This window comes from Lipotes vexillifer, unplaced genomic scaffold (genome assembly GCF_000442215.2).
Source record: "Lipotes vexillifer unplaced genomic scaffold, Lipotes_vexillifer_v1.1 scaffold393, whole genome shotgun sequence".
In the NCBI taxonomy this organism is placed as follows: domain Eukaryota; kingdom Metazoa; phylum Chordata; class Mammalia; order Artiodactyla; family Lipotidae; genus Lipotes; species Lipotes vexillifer.
In genome coordinates, this window is record NW_006774564.1 from 2,231,111 (window position 1) to 2,245,899 (window position 14,789).

General features: G+C 51.7%; 2 protein-coding genes across 3 annotated transcripts in view; one reads left to right on the forward strand and one right to left on the reverse strand.

Moving 5' to 3' along the window:
- Positions 1-2,731: 2,731 nt before the first annotated feature.
- On the forward strand, positions 2,732-8,286 carry AMIGO1 (adhesion molecule with Ig like domain 1). 2 transcript variants are annotated; one of them, XM_007449315.1, is made up of 2 exons: positions 2,732-3,027; positions 3,485-5,656. In XM_007449315.1, the coding sequence occupies exon 2, from the start codon at positions 3,572-3,574 to the stop codon at positions 5,051-5,053; it is 1,482 nt and encodes a 493-aa protein (XP_007449377.1). In that variant the 5' UTR covers positions 2,732-3,027; positions 3,485-3,571; the 3' UTR covers positions 5,054-5,656. The 2 variants fall into 2 exon arrangements, with proteins under 2 accessions (XP_007449377.1, XP_007449378.1); XM_007449316.1 differs by having other exon boundaries at positions 2,733-3,027; positions 3,507-8,286.
- A 301-nt stretch (positions 8,287-8,587) lies between these two features.
- Positions 8,588-14,789, reverse strand: part of CYB561D1 (cytochrome b561 family member D1) — a 9,072-nt gene continuing 2,870 nt past the window's right edge. The window contains exon 4 of the mRNA XM_007449317.1: positions 8,588-9,981. Coding sequence (XP_007449379.1) covers positions 9,972-9,981 — 10 coding nt within the window. The 3' untranslated portion in view covers positions 8,588-9,971. The remainder of the gene's footprint in view (positions 9,982-14,789) is intronic.

Consider the following 14,789-nt stretch of genomic DNA (forward strand, 5'->3'; position numbering starts at 1 on the left):
TATTTATCCTGCCAAGGTCCTCTTTTTGTTGTAAATTAATAGATGGTTGTTCTGGTCTAGAAAGCATCTGCAGGAGAGTTATCATGAGTCAATTCTTTATACCAGGGCCATCCAGTGGAACTTTCCATGATTATGTTCAAAAGGGTAGCTTGCCAAATATGGCTACTGAACACTTGAAACATGGCTAGGGCAACTAAGGAAGTGATTTATAATGCTATTTAATTTTTTTAACATCTTTATTGGAGTATAATTGCTTTACAATGGAATGCTATTTAATTTTAATTAAATAGCCACATGTAGCTAGTGGCTACTGACTTGGACAGCACAGCTCTAGACCCTTGGTACTCAAAGTGTGGCCTGTGGATCAGCAGTGTCTGCATCACTTTATGAGCTTGTTAGAAACGCAGAATTTCAGGCCCCATCCTAGACCTACGGATTCAGAATCTGCATGTTAACAACATCCCCAGGTGATCTGTATGCACATTAAAATTTGAAAATGGCAAGGTTATTTCCAAATGACCTGAAAACTAAAAAAAAAAAAAAAGGATTGACTGAGAACCATATCTGTGGTGACCTCTTCAAATGGCAGATACCCACATCTGAGACCAGTGTCCAGCATAAGGGGGCTTCTTTCTTTGTATCTGTCTCTTATCCATCGCTTAAGCATAGCAGAAAGGGGAAAGTGAGAGGAGGGAGAGAGCCTGGAACACTGAGTCTAAGGAAAGTCAGTACAGGATATGCGGATGGGGGTGCGGTGCGAAGAGCTTGAGTTTCTCAGGGATACCTGTACAAAACAAAATGATGGAATTCCCTTGATAATTATTGACTATGGATGATGGGTGTATGTGCGTTCATAGTATTATTTTCTCTTGTGTATGTATGACATTTTTTAAAATTGAAAAATAGATGTGATTTCAGAGATGATGTGCGTGATAGCCAGCCTCCAAAATGGTCCCCAAAGATCATCTCCTCCTGGTATTCATAACTTTGTGTAGTCTCCTCCCATACTGAATCAGGGCTGGTCCATGTGACCAAAGTGGAGGTGACAGGTGTGACCTCATAAAGCTATAGGTCATGGTGACTTCTGCCTTGCTGTCTGTTGAATCTCTTGCTCTGAGGGAAGTCAACTACCATGCTGTGAGGACACTCAGTCTTGTGGAGAGGCCTCTACAGCGAGGAGCCAAGCTCTCCGGCCAACAGCCGGACAGTCATGAGTGAGCCATGTAACTGAGCCTCTGTGGAAGTTGATTCTCCAGCCCCAATCAAGCCTTCCATTGACTGTAGCTCCATTTGTTTGCAACTGCCAAGCCAGAACTGCCTTTCAAGCCGCTCCTGAATCTCTGACCAACAGAAACTGTGAAAGACAATAAATGTATATTCTTGTGTTAAACCACTGAATTTGGGGTGATTTGTTATACTGCAATAAAGAACTGATGCAGTGTGATTCCAGAATTTCCCACACCCTGAATACCCTCTCTACATTATCACTGATGCCTGAAATAAACAGGAAAGGAAAGACCTTTTCACACTGTGCATAGGGTTAACATGCTAATACCCCTTGAAGAGATAATACATTCCCTTAAATCCATGGTAAAACATGTGACAGATATAAATTCTTTCTTTTGAAAACTCTTAGCAGGCTAATATATTGAGACATTAATTTCAGTCTTGTTCTTGCTGTTGTAAGAAACTAGAAAAAATAAAAAGGTAATTTCTCCCTCAGGGTCTACCATCTCAAGAACAGCTAGTCTTGAATTATAAGGTCTAGGCTCTTCTTACATCCCCTTATTCCCATGCCCAACCCCCAAAACACACACTGGTTAACAGCTTCTTGGTGTTTCAGGGGCCACCCTAAAGAAGACAAGCCCCTGCCCCCTTCATTTTGAGGATTAGGTAGCAGAGAAACTATGCTGGAATTGCTCCATAAGGGGAGGGGAAAGAGCTGATACTGGTTTAGGACGAGGGCAAGTGCCAGACTTAAGGGATGAATGATTTCCCCCAGGCTGGGAAGGACTTTGGAGTTTCCAGGAATGGAAATTTGTCCCTGGCTTGTATGCAGTCGGGGTTTGTGTGTGTGAGAGAGAGCGAGAGAGAGTTGCCTCACAGGGTGTCAGTGCTTGCACCAAAGATCCTCCCTTACCCCTACTCCTGCCCATCCAGCTTGTAGGCTGTGGAGCTGTACCCTTTCAGTGGTACCCCAAAAGTCGTGGAACAGTAGCATCAAGACGGAAAAATAAAGGCCCTTCTCCAAATCTTTCACCCAAATGTTGGAACTTCACAGACCTAGAGAGAGGGGAGGGAGGAACCTCAGAACGTGACTAATGAATTTCCCGCCAACGTTAAGAGCCGGGAGCTGAACCAGATTTCTCTAATTTGTAAATTATAAGACATGTGACGCATCTTGGCCCAGAGCCAGTTGCAGCGAATTCACTTCAGTTAGACCTACTTTTCCTGAGGGCGGTTTTGGTAGGTAGAAGGATGGGGCGGGGGGTGAAGGGGCTGGAAGAAGGTGGAAGAAGTAATTGGGGAACTAAGGGGCCAGAGCCCTCCTCCCGACAGTTTTCCTCGCCAGGTCCCAACACTTTCTGAGAAGGAACGAGCGGCGCGCGACCGCCGGTCCGCCAGTCGGGCTCCGACACAAACACACGCACGTGCGCCCCGCCCCCGCCGCGCGCACGCGCCCCGAGGCTCGGCGGCGGCGACGGGCGCGCGCGCGGTGTTCGCTGCCCCCACGCCGCTCCCAGCGCTCGGATCGCGGCGCCTCCCGCTCCCAGCACCGCTGCACGCCGGCCCATTGGACCCGGAGACGGTGGCCGTGGTCTGGGGGCTCCGACGGCGCAGCGGTCGAGGCTGCGGCGCGGAGGGAGCGGAGCAGAGCCCGGCAAGTCCCCGGGAGGCGATGTTGCCGGGCGCAGGTCCCCGCGAAAGCCTGGCGCCGCGGCAGGCCGGCCGGTGAGGCGCCGCCAGGGGAGGCCGCGACGGAGCTCCCGGACCCGCCATGGGCTGAGACACGTCCTCGCCGAGCAGGTGCAGTGAGCAGAGGTCCCGCGGGGGGAGCCCGCGCCGACAGGCCCCGGGGCCCCTCAGCCCGGTTAGGGCTCGCCCTACCCAGCCTGTGCCCGGTCGACCTTCCTTCAGCTCCTCCCCAGAGGCCCTACAGACCCTGCCTCCAGACCCGGGCCCTGCAACCCCTGTAACCCCAACCGTCCCTGACGCCCCGGCGATCCCCATCCTCCGCTCCTGTGACCCTAGCGCAGCAGGCCCTTGTGCCCACCTCCTCCTCGGTCCCAGTATTTTGAGCTCACCGCCTGCACAGTGCTTGGGAACTACCCAGCATCTCTTCCTTCCTCTTCTAGCCCCACGGGGATGGGGCCGCGGGGCGGGGTGGGGGGGAGAAGAGGGGAAGGCAGGAGAGTCGGTCCTTCCCTCCAGAGGCCCCAGTGACCACAAACCCATCCTCTTTCTCTTAAGCCTATAGTGAAAGTGACCCTTCCTTACCCCACCAGAACATGCCCGGGTGACTTCCTCCCAGATCTTCCTTGTGGCCTTCCTCGCCCTCCCCAGTGACACTATGCAACCCCAGCGTGACCTGCGAGGCCTCTGGCTCCTGCTGCTGTCCTTGTTCCTGCTCCTCTTTGAGGAGGCCAGAGCTGGCCGTCCCTTGGTAAGCTGTCCAGCCGCCTGCCTGTGTGCCAGCAACATCCTCAGCTGCTCCAAGCAGCAGCTGCCCAACGTGCCCCACTCCTTGCCCAGCTACACGGCGCTCCTGGACCTCAGCCACAACAACCTGAGCCGCCTGCGGGCCGAGTGGACCCCCACGCGCCTGACCCACCTGCACTCCCTGCTGCTGAGCCACAACCAGCTGAACTTCATCTCCTCTGAGGCCTTTTCCCCAGTACCCAACCTGCGCTACCTGGACCTCTCCTCCAACCAGCTGCGTACTCTGGACGAGTTCCTGTTCAGTGAACTGCAGGCGCTGGAGGTGCTGCTGCTCTACAATAACCACATTATGGCAGTTGACCGCTGCGCCTTCGACGACGTGGTCCAGCTGCAGAAACTCTACTTGAGCCAGAACCAGATCTCCCGCTTCCCTCTGGAACTGGTCAAGGAAGGAGCCAAGCTACCCAAACTAACGCTCCTGGACCTCTCCTCCAACAAGCTAAAGAACTTACCATTGCCCGACCTGCAGAAGCTGCCCGCCTGGATCAAGAATGGGCTGTACCTGCACAACAACCCGCTACACTGCGACTGTGAGCTCTACCAGCTCTTTTCCCACTGGCAGTACCGGCAGCTGAGCTCCGTGATGGACTTTCAGGAGGACCTGTACTGCATGAGCTCCAAGAAGCTGCACAATGTCTTCAGTCTGAGTTTCCTCAATTGCAGCGAGTACAAGGAACGTGCCTGGGAGGCCCACCTGGGTGACACCTTGACCATCAAGTGTGACACCAAGCAGCAGGGGATGACCAAGGTGTGGGTGACACCAAGCAATGAACGGGTGCTAGATGAGGTGGCCAACAGCACAGTGACGGTGTCCAAGGATGGCAGTCTTCATTTCCGGCGGGTGCAGGTCGAGGATGGGGGTGTGTATACCTGCTATGCCGTGGGGGAGGCTTTCAATGAGACACTGTCTGTGGAGTTGAAAGTATACAATTTCACCTTGCACGGACACCATGACACCCTCAACACAGCCTATACCACCCTCGTGGGCTGTATCCTCAGTGTGGTCCTGGTCCTCATATACCTGTACCTCACCCCTTGCCGCTGCTGGTGCCGGGGTGTCGAGAAGCCTTCCAGCCATCAAGGAGACAGCCTCAGCTCTTCCATGCTTAGTACCACACCCAACCACGATCCTATGGCTGGTGGGGACAAGGATGATGGTTTTGACCAGCGGGTGGCCTTCCTGGAACCTGCTGGACCCGGACAGGGTCAGAACGGCAAGCTCAAGCCAGGCAACACCCTGCCGGTGCCTGAGGCGACAGGCAAGGGCCAGCGGAGGATGTCAGATCCAGAATCAGTCAGCTCGGTCTTCTCTGATACGCCCATTGTGGTGTGAGCAGGATGGGTTGGTGGGGAGATTCTGCCCCAGGAGAGGTAATGCACCCCTGAAGGATATGAGGGGATGGAAGAGAGGGCTAGCTGCCCAAGGGAGTGGGCTCCCCCCGAACTCAAGGGAATTGGTCACGGTTACAACAACAGGCAAGACCCCAAGCAGGGTGTGGCTGCCATGATTTTCAAATATGGATATGCTAATTCTCAGGCAAATGCTACACCCCTACCCAGAGCCCTGACAGTTCTCAATGTGGTGGAAGCAGAGGAGTGTATCTGAGCTGGTGGGAATGAGGAATGGGTGGGAGGAAGAGCTGATTCCTTAAACTTTTTTGAGGTCATCCGTAGCTCCTTAAGAGAAAATTATTTGGAAAAAAAAATCATTTTTTCCTATCTCTGCCCACCCACACCTGCGATGTGTGTGTGCTGGCGGGAGCTTCCACGGCAGCCATGTTGGGGAAAAGCTATATTATCCTTGACCAGGAAGTCACACTTCACAGCTGGGGAAATAGGAAACCTTTGGAAAAATGTGTCAGGAAAAGGCTGAGGCCTTAATCAGTAACACTCCCCAAAGCCGTTGTAAGACTTCCCACTAATGCCTTCCTCTTTCTGGATGAGCCCTGGGTGGATGGGTCTTTGCAGGAGCCTGGCCTGTTGCCTGTCAGATATGGCAACAATGTGAGACGTGGTATCTGTGCCTTGTCCTGGGACCAGTGGTACAGAGGGGTACAACATGAATCGAGGGGTCCATGTCACAGCATAGGTGCCAGCACAGAACTTGGAGATGGGGGATAAACTCCAGATTGGCTAATTCTCTGGTTGGTGAAACCCTTGGTTAGCATTTGATTCCCAGCACCTGTGTGTGGCACCAGGGTGGAGGGTGCTGAAAGCAGAGCTTCTATGGATGCCTGCCACAGACGTGGGATGGGGGCCTCTTTGCACTAGGAGGAGGAGGGTAAATCAGCCTCTATTATGTAGCATCCAGCTGGACCTACCTGATTTTTTTGTGTATGCCATCTCTTCATTCAGTCTCCTGGTCAAGTTCAGGTGGGATTCTGAGTGTTCCCTAATATGCTGCACTGCAAAGGAAGGAGTCCGGGAAAGTCTGGCGCCAGCTGGGTTAGATTGGGCTCGGGGATGGAGGGGGCCGGGTATGTATCTCTTCTGTGTTGACAAAGCCGCTTTGCTCCTCTCTTAGAGATCTCAGCCCTGCTGCAAGGCCAAAGCATGGGATCTCATCATCCGAGGAGATGGAATTGAGTGGTCTCTGCCACAGAAGAATTGGCAATTTGGAGTGTGGCTAAGTTTTGCCCTCTCCACAAGGTTCCAGGCAGTCTTGTAACAGTGCCACTAAACTTTCAAAAGGAGACCCTGTCAGCCAGAGGTCTGACAGCAGTTGTGGTTGTCAGGCCCAAGGAACTTAAGAACAGGCCCAACGTTCCATTCCATCCCAGTTGCAGGATACTTTGGGTATAGAGACAACTCCCTTTGACTCTACTGCAAGCCCTGGGAGTTGGTTGCTCTGAGCTTTGGCAAGGGGACGGGCAGGGCCAAGGTGAAAATGTTCTCTGACGTTGGTCTTTTCAGTCTCTCCCCTCTCTCCCACCAAGTCTCCTTCCCTCGGAAGTTCTCCAGATCTTCTAGTTTTCTGATCTCTCTTTAGGTTCCAAGAAGTGTCATTTTACCTGCAGGTGAAAGCTGCTTGCTAGGAGGGCCTAACTCCCGCTGCCTATTAAGATTCGGGGAGGGGACTGGAACTCAACGTCTGCTTCTTGTCTGTTCCTGGGATGTCAAGACTGCTGTCCATCCTTTATTAGTAACCTAGTTTTGTCAAGAGAGGTGCAGCATTTCCCTCCAGTACTTGCATGCTCATAGGGATGCATGCTTATAGGTCTGCATGCACCCCAGCACCTTGACTTCCATTGGGACAGTGAGTCTTCAGTCCCCACTAACGTCCACTTCCAGAGTGGTTCCCACCCATGTGCACAACTTCATGCACACAATTTTCTTGCCCTGTAGGAGAGACAGTGACCATGCCAGGCTCCACAAATACAGACTTTTGTACTTTAGATTTCTGAACTGCCTGAAGCTTCACCCACGTCTCCACGACACTGAATAACTTCTCAGCAAAGCCTGGAGTTAGAACTACAGGTTGAAGATCTTGAGAGAAGGGGTGATGAGGAGCTAGCTGGCTCTTCAGACCCCTCAGAAACCTTCCTTGGATTAAAGATGATATATGTGAGAAATAAATGTAGAACTGGGTCAGTGACGGACCCAGAACACTGGCAGGGGACCAGGGAGCTGTAAGTTGCTCTTCCTGTGTTAACTGCCCTGGTAAGACAGGGGCAGGAGGAAGAAGTTGTCTGGTTATATTCCAGAGACTCCTGAAGAGTCTGGTACTGAAGCTATAGGAACCAGGACTCCCTCCTCAGACTTACCGGGGAATCGGGGAAAAATCTCACCTCCATACTGCAGCTTCCCCTCTAGGCACCATCTAGGGCTCTGAAAATCTTTAAAGTGAATGTCAAATGAAGTGGGTCTTCTGGGGCCTTCTAGCTGAGTTCCTGAGGACTAGGAGGGCCGTTTGCTTCATAAATCCTACCCAGTTTAGGGCATAGTATCAATAAAAGGCCCTGAGGATCTAAGTCTCCCCACTGTATCCACTAGGTTGGCCAGTACCTACCAGTTTGAGAGACTGGTAGACGTGCCTGGCTGCCCCACCAAGAGACTGAACTGATGAGCCTCTTCCCATGGTTTCAGTCGATAGAACCCAAAGGTAGCTTTCTACCTGGGGGATCGGGTACTCAGCGTATGTAAGCTCACTAGAACCCCGTGTAGGAAACTGCCAGCTCTGGTTATAAGAAAAGGTCGAGCCATCACCCCAACTCCCATAAACCAGACGTGTCTCCCAGGAAGCAGGTGTCCCTGGAGACAGTATGACAGGGCTGTACAATCTGTCTGTGTGATTATCTGTGATTTTTTTTCTTTGCCTGTATTTATGAGGCTCCTAGGAAGGAGCCAGGAGCAGGTATACCCCAGCTGGGGAGAGTAAAGCCAACTGATTCCAGTTTTCCGTGTGTCCTTACCTTTGTACTTCCTTGTGGCGCTGCTGGCGGAGCAAGCAGGCCTCCCCATGTCCAGGATCCTAGTCTTCCCACTTATGTACTCTCAGGCTGGCAAACCTTGGAGCCTCTGGGCTCTGAAAACTAGACAATGGTCATTAAACCTGGCTTGAGTCTCTGTTCTGGCATAGTCTGTGACTGGTTTATTTATCTTTTCAGCCTGTGGCTGGGGTTCACTGGACCTCAGAAGGGTGTGGCCTGTCTAGGGGGAGAAGAGTTAAATGCTGTTATAAGGGCGTATGGGTTGAATCCACATCTAGGCATTAAGATGGACCAGGGGTCAGCCAACCTTTTCTGTAAACAGCCAGACAGGAAACGTATTCAGCTTTGCAGCCCACATAGTCTCTGTTACAACTACTCAGCTGTACCGTTGTGGCAGGAAGGTAGCCACAGACAGCACACAAATGAATGACTGTGGCTCTGTTCCAGTAAAACTTTATTTATGGACATTAAAATGCGATTTCCATATCATTGTAACATGTATTTGAGGTTTTTTAACCATTTAAAAATGCACAAACTCTTACTAGCTCACAGACCATACAAAACCAGGCAGCAGGTTGGTTTTGGCCAGCAGACCATAGTTTGCCAACCTGGCAGATATTCTCAAAAGAAATGTCACTGACGCTTTAGCAAGAGAGAGTTTAGAAATTCCATGACTTGGGGCTAGAGCCTGTAAATAAAGAAGGCTTTCTGGATCCCTGGGGAGGAGGGTTGTCTCCCTGAAGAGTTCTCTTAAAAGTCTGGATCAAGCCTGCAAACTACCGTGGAAAAATGCTTGGACTGGGTTAAAAGAAATGATGGAGAGCAGCTCGGTTTCACAGTATTTTGATTATTACCGGTATATGTTCACGTCGTGAATGGTAACCATCTTAGTTTGGCTTAAAGTATATTAATCTAATAGGAAGGTTATTATTCACTGACGGTGTAATATGTCCTAGGCATTGCCCAGAACACAGAAATGCGGTCCCCACTTTCTTGGTACAGAAGACAGCTTACCCGAAATTGGACTGGATTCTACTAAACTCCTCTGAACATGCAGTTTCTTTGGCTACTCTCTTGGTACTTCTGGAAGGGGACTGTCTTGGTAGATTCCACAAGGGAAGAGGAAACGATATAAGGAAAAGAGAAACTAAAAGAATCAGAATTTGGGGAATTCCCTGGCGGTCCAGTGGTTAGGACTCCACGCTTCCGCTACAGGGGGCACGGGTTCAATCCCTGCTTGAGGAACTAAGATCCCGCAAGTCATGCAGTGCAGCCAAAAAAATAAAAGAATCAGAATTTGAAAAATTACCTAATTCCTTACATTGATAAAATCTTGACCAAAGGACAGTCCTCCTCTGTCTGGAAAGCTGTCTTTTTCTCTTCATGAGGAACAAGTAAAGTGGTGAGGGGTGGAGACACCTCACAGCCAGCCACATCAGACCAATCAACCTTGGCAGTCAATGAAATGACAGATGTTGATGCCACAGCACCCCCAGAGTCTACATTTATATAGTATTTTTCAATCTTTCCAAAGCAGTTTTTGCTATGGCTGAGTTTAGCCAAGAGGGTGAGCTGATAAAGAGAACAGATCTGGGGAAGACTACTGAGAGTTCTCCCCTGTATTTTGGCCTGTGCCAAGCCCTGTCTCTGTGCCTGAAACGTTTTGATACTCTTTTCTCCATCATCCCAAGGAATCCGTGGCTGCATCTCTGCAACCCTCCCCTTCTCCCCGCTTCCCCAACCCCCCAGGGAGTTCCATAGGTTCTGGCCAAGATGTGCAGTTTTGTCTGCCATGTCTTGCAGCTCTTCCCCTAGCTCCTCTTAGGTGGCACTGCAGGAGAATGGATGAGGTTAATATGATGGTTACCTTTTAGAACAGAAAATGAGAGTTCAGTGGATTGCCCAGCCTAGTCTCTCTTCCATCTGATCTCTCAAACTCCTTCCCTTTCCGCAGTTGTAGCTCTTGTACCCCTTATCCTGTCTCCCGGGCAACCGCTGGTGAAGCTTCCCTTTTCCCACCCACACTGCAGAAGAGTCTCAGGCCCATGCAGCAGTATGGTTAGCTCTTCTGGTCTGGCTACAGTGAGCCTATGCTGGATGCTTCCTCTCCCCAGGCTTGAGAGAGGAGAGCTAAAGCAGCTGCCATGTCAAGCCCTTTCATCAGGCTTATATACTGTTGTGTGGAAAACATGAAGTGTTTTCCTGCCCTGAGGCCTTCCAGTCGACATAGGCTTTGTTACAGTCCCACAGCCACAGAGGGCATGGAGAGAACCAACCTTTAGGACATGAGGCCCTGCAGGAACTTCTAGGTGCCCTACAGCACTGACACACATAAGGTGAGAGTCACTGACCCCAAAGTTGGGGGGTGTGTATGCATGTGCACGCCCATACAAACATGCACACAGGTTGGGGAGCACTGCAGCTGGATAGAACTTTGTGCTGCTTTTCCTTCACCTCCCACTGCTCCTTCACTTGGCCGTAGTTTGCTTTAGGCGTGGACCTAAGCAGAAAGGCCGAGCCCAGTCTTGGGCATCCTTAGAAAGCACTGTGAGGTAAGTGGGAATCTGCTTTAAAGAGAGGGGTGCTGGGGGCCTCTCATGTATACTCAATGAGACAAAGTTGAATCCTCTGGTACCAGAGACTAGCCTGAAGTAGCCGCTTAATCTGCTTTTAAGAGAGGTTTAAAAAATCTGGGAAATTCTAATAGCAGGTAGATTAAAAACTGGAACTTATTCCCTGCACATTGGTAACTTAGTCAAGCCTTCTGGGTGGGTGGGTGGGGGGGTGGGTAGGGAGAAGGTGGTCTTACTGGAGGGAATGGAGGGAATCTGTCTGCTTTAAGCTTAGCCCAGTGCTGGAGACTGTCTACATCAAACCACCCTCCAGGGCAGTTCTGGGGCACGATCCTCCTGCCTTTCAGCTGTGTCTTCTCTGTGCCTACGCTTTGCTGAGGCCATGACTGCAATGCGTGACTAATGTTTCATTCCTGGATCCCAGGATAGAGAAAAATAAAATAAAACCCACCAAGATTAAAAAACAAATACTGAAGCCTCTGCGCTCCTGGGGTGCCTGCCTCTCTGTGTCCACTCCAGGCAGACCGCTGGCTGTTCTCGGACCAAAGGAATGGAAAGTATCCTCCTAATTTAAACGTAACTGCTTTCATGGCGTGTGCATGTGTGTGTGCATGTGCGTGTGTGTTTTAATTCCAATAAAGTCCTTTGAGGAGGAAGGGGCTGTGATCCTACTCCAAGAGCCTGAAACAAGGAAGGAGAGACAAACCCGTGAACAAGCCAGGGGTTGTGTCTCACAGCTCCCCACCTCCACCCTGTGCCTGGGTGAGGGCCTGAGGCAGCCTGTGGCTATGGGGGAAACCAGAGGGTTGGTGTGGCAGTGTTGTGTCCATTGCTGTTGCTCCTCCCTTCCTGGATTGTCTGCTCCGCCTTTCCCTCAGAAGAGCAGAATTAGGTAGGAGAAATTTAGATAGACTTGTGACCAGGAGCTCCAGACAAAGACCAGCTCCAGGAGCTTCAGGCTGGACCTGGGGGATAACTGACTCCCAGATTTGCAATCAGCCCTGTGACTTGAAAGCACTAGCTGGCAGCACTCAGGGCAAGCTTCACTAGAGTCATAGCCTTGGTTGCATTCCTGACCTTGCATCTAGGAGGAAATGTCTGTGTTCTCCAGTGATGGCCAGCAACACAACCTCTCAGAGACTTGGGTCCTCTAAGCATCATTATCCATAACTCTTTATTGCCTCCCTAAAAGCATAAAACCCAGAGCCAGGCTGAGTGAAAGAGAGATAAGGACAAGCACGTAATACCACCTGTTTACATCTGTTTAATGCTTTGAACTTCCCAATGCCTGTTAACATAGCATTCTGTCATCTAGCGCTCACAACATCCCTGTGAGATAGGTCAAGCAGTAAGTGATTTGCCTGTGGCCACACCAGTGTTAGGAGCTGGGTAAACCCAGACTGCAGGTTTCCTAGCTCCCCGGTCGATTCACTTTTCACTTCATGATATGTAGGCTCTTTATGCCAACCAGACGCAGGGGCAGTGGGAGCACTGAACCAGACGCCTCCCTGCTCCCTAAGCCTGCAGAGGGCCACCAGAAATGCTGAGGGAGTCAGGGGTGTCCCCTGGAGGCCAAGACAGGTCAACAGAAGGAAGGGCAGGAGTACTAGACGTTCAAGGTCAACAGCCACCACTACCAGTGTCAGTGGAGCATGTCCTACGTTCCCTACATCTTGACCTTTGTCAGGTGAAAAGGCCTTATTAGTTTACTCAGAGGATGCTCAGGACCCGCTCCCAGAGGAAGGATAAGGCTTGGCTAGGAGGTGAGACTCCTGACCCCTCCTCCCTCTGCAGCCCAAGAAGACGGGGAAGGTGAGGGCTGGCTGACTCAGCCTGCAAGTGCTTAGAGATCTGGAGCTGAAAGGCCCCAGCACTGTTCAGCTAATGATTATTGTTAACTCTGAACGGGCCTTGGCATAGCAGCCAGCTGGCTCAGGAAGAATGCCTGGATCTCCCACGGTGAGGTTTTAAAAACAAGACCCATAGCAGCCATGCCCAGGGGTGGAAGGGTGGGGACGATGAGAAGGAAGGGACAGGCCAGTGTCGGAGTGGGGAGAGGTCGTCTGCGCTGTGAGAGGGTGCGGACAGAGGAGGCACAGGCTGGCTAGAGATAGCAGCCTACCTTCGATGCAGCTGAAAAGCCAAGAAGGTGAGCCTGGGAGACTTCCCCAGACAGAGCTCCTGCCATTCAACACCACCCCGCAGCCAGGGGCAGGGCGGAGGGAAGTGTTGGGGTGGGAAAGCGGTGGCTATGGGAAAGATGGGGGCTTCGGGGTGGTATGTGAACCCAGAATGCCGATCCTATTACCATTTGGATTTAGATACAAAAAGCATCTATATTTCTAATGTCCTCAAGGCTGAGTTTGAATGTAATCATATTCGGAATCAGGACTTAGTGAGCTTGATATGCAAATTTGTGCAAATGACACAGAATTTAAAAAGACTTGAACACCCTGGCTTTTTTTATAAAAGGCAAAACAGGCTGGCTACTAGCAGCTTTCCCTAGTTAGGGGACAAGGGCAAAAGGGCAGCCATTTGCTTCTCCCCCAAGGCCTCTGCCTCACTCCTGAGGAACCCAGATAACACCCCAGATGGGGAGATACAGGGAGGTGGGGGGATAGGGGGTGTAGGGAGGAGGAAACACACAAGCAAAAGGCATATGCAGCCGTCAGCCCCCGAGATCCCAGCTGGAGGAAGAGTGCCCTGGCACTGAGGTCTAATGGTTGTCCAGCTGCTGCCCCAGGATGTGAGGGCAGGTGGTGATGGAAGGAGAAAGGAGGGGAGCGGAGGGAAGTCCCCCTGCAATCTGGCCAGCTGGGAAGAAGGGCTCCTCCTGGCGACCTCCTCCCTATACTGCAATCAGACTGGCTAAGCAGGAGACCACCCGTCCCCCCCTCTCTGCCCTGTGCCTCTGCCCCCCCTCCCTGAGGCCTACCGGTCAGAGAAGTGACAGCTGGGACCCCTTCCTTCTGCGGAACATAAATGACTTCCCCCTTCCTCCCAGGGCTGGGAATAGACATCAGCTGGCACTGCCCACGCAAACTGCCGGCTGTCAGCCAGCCTGCCCGCTCACCAGCCCCCGCACCACCTGGGAGAAGGCAACACCTCAGGCAGGCTCAGGCTTTATGGTGTTGCCTGCTCGGCTCCCAGAGCAAGCTGGTGAACCCACCCACCCTTCCTACCCTGCTATAGACAGAGTAAGACTCCCAGCAGTGACTGTGGTGGGCAAGGGGAGATGGGCTCCCTGATCAAAGCGACCCTCGGTGAGAATCTCCTCGACGCAGCCCCAGCAACCATCTCTCCCAAGTTCAGAACACACTGAGGAGTTGGAGAGGGGAGAGAGGGCAATGAAAAAGACAGGAACAATCACCCTCTGCATAGCAGGGGTCCCCCTTGAGATGCTCAGGGTCTGGAGAGCTCCTAGGAGATGAAACCTGACCTGGGAGGATCCTAGCAAGGTCCGCTCAGAGGACCCCTCTGTCCCTGCAGTTCTCACTCCTGTACGATTGAATCATACCAACCTCCCCGCTTCTGAGCCACCCAGAGAGGAGGTCTTGAATCTTCTAAAGACCTGAGATATCCAAAATATTGCTATCTAGGAACACCTACCCCTGCTCCCAGGACCTGGAGCTCCAGGCCCTACACCCCAGGCCTCCCAGAGTTCCCACTGAGCTCTCTCTACCAGCCTTAGCACCAATTTCCTGGCTCAGCCATTTTCAGTATTTGCCATGGTCTACGGAGATCCCAGCTCCCCGACTGAGCCAGACGACAGTTAACCAATCTAGCATCCAGCCCTTATCACGGAGGGCAGTCTGGGGAACTACTGATACTTTCAGTTTGGAACAAGGAGAGGGGTCTCTGCAGGGAAGAGAGCCCAGCCCTCATTTGCCAGCTGGCACCAAATTCAGCCCCCTCCTGGGCCAAAGAGCTGGCAAGAGATGACACTTGAGGAAAGCTTAGCTGACGAGGGGAGAAGGGGAACCACAGACACTTTGTTTCCTCTTAGATCAGAAGAGCCCTGCCCCATTTCCTTGACTCTTATTTTGTTCTAACAGCTTCGGAAGAG

Bases quoted from the DNA above. Each gene is read 5' to 3' on its own strand.
- AMIGO1 (XM_007449315.1), top strand. From the start codon at position 3,572: ATGCAACCCCAGCGTGACCTGCGAGGCCTCTGGCTCCTGCTGCTGTCC.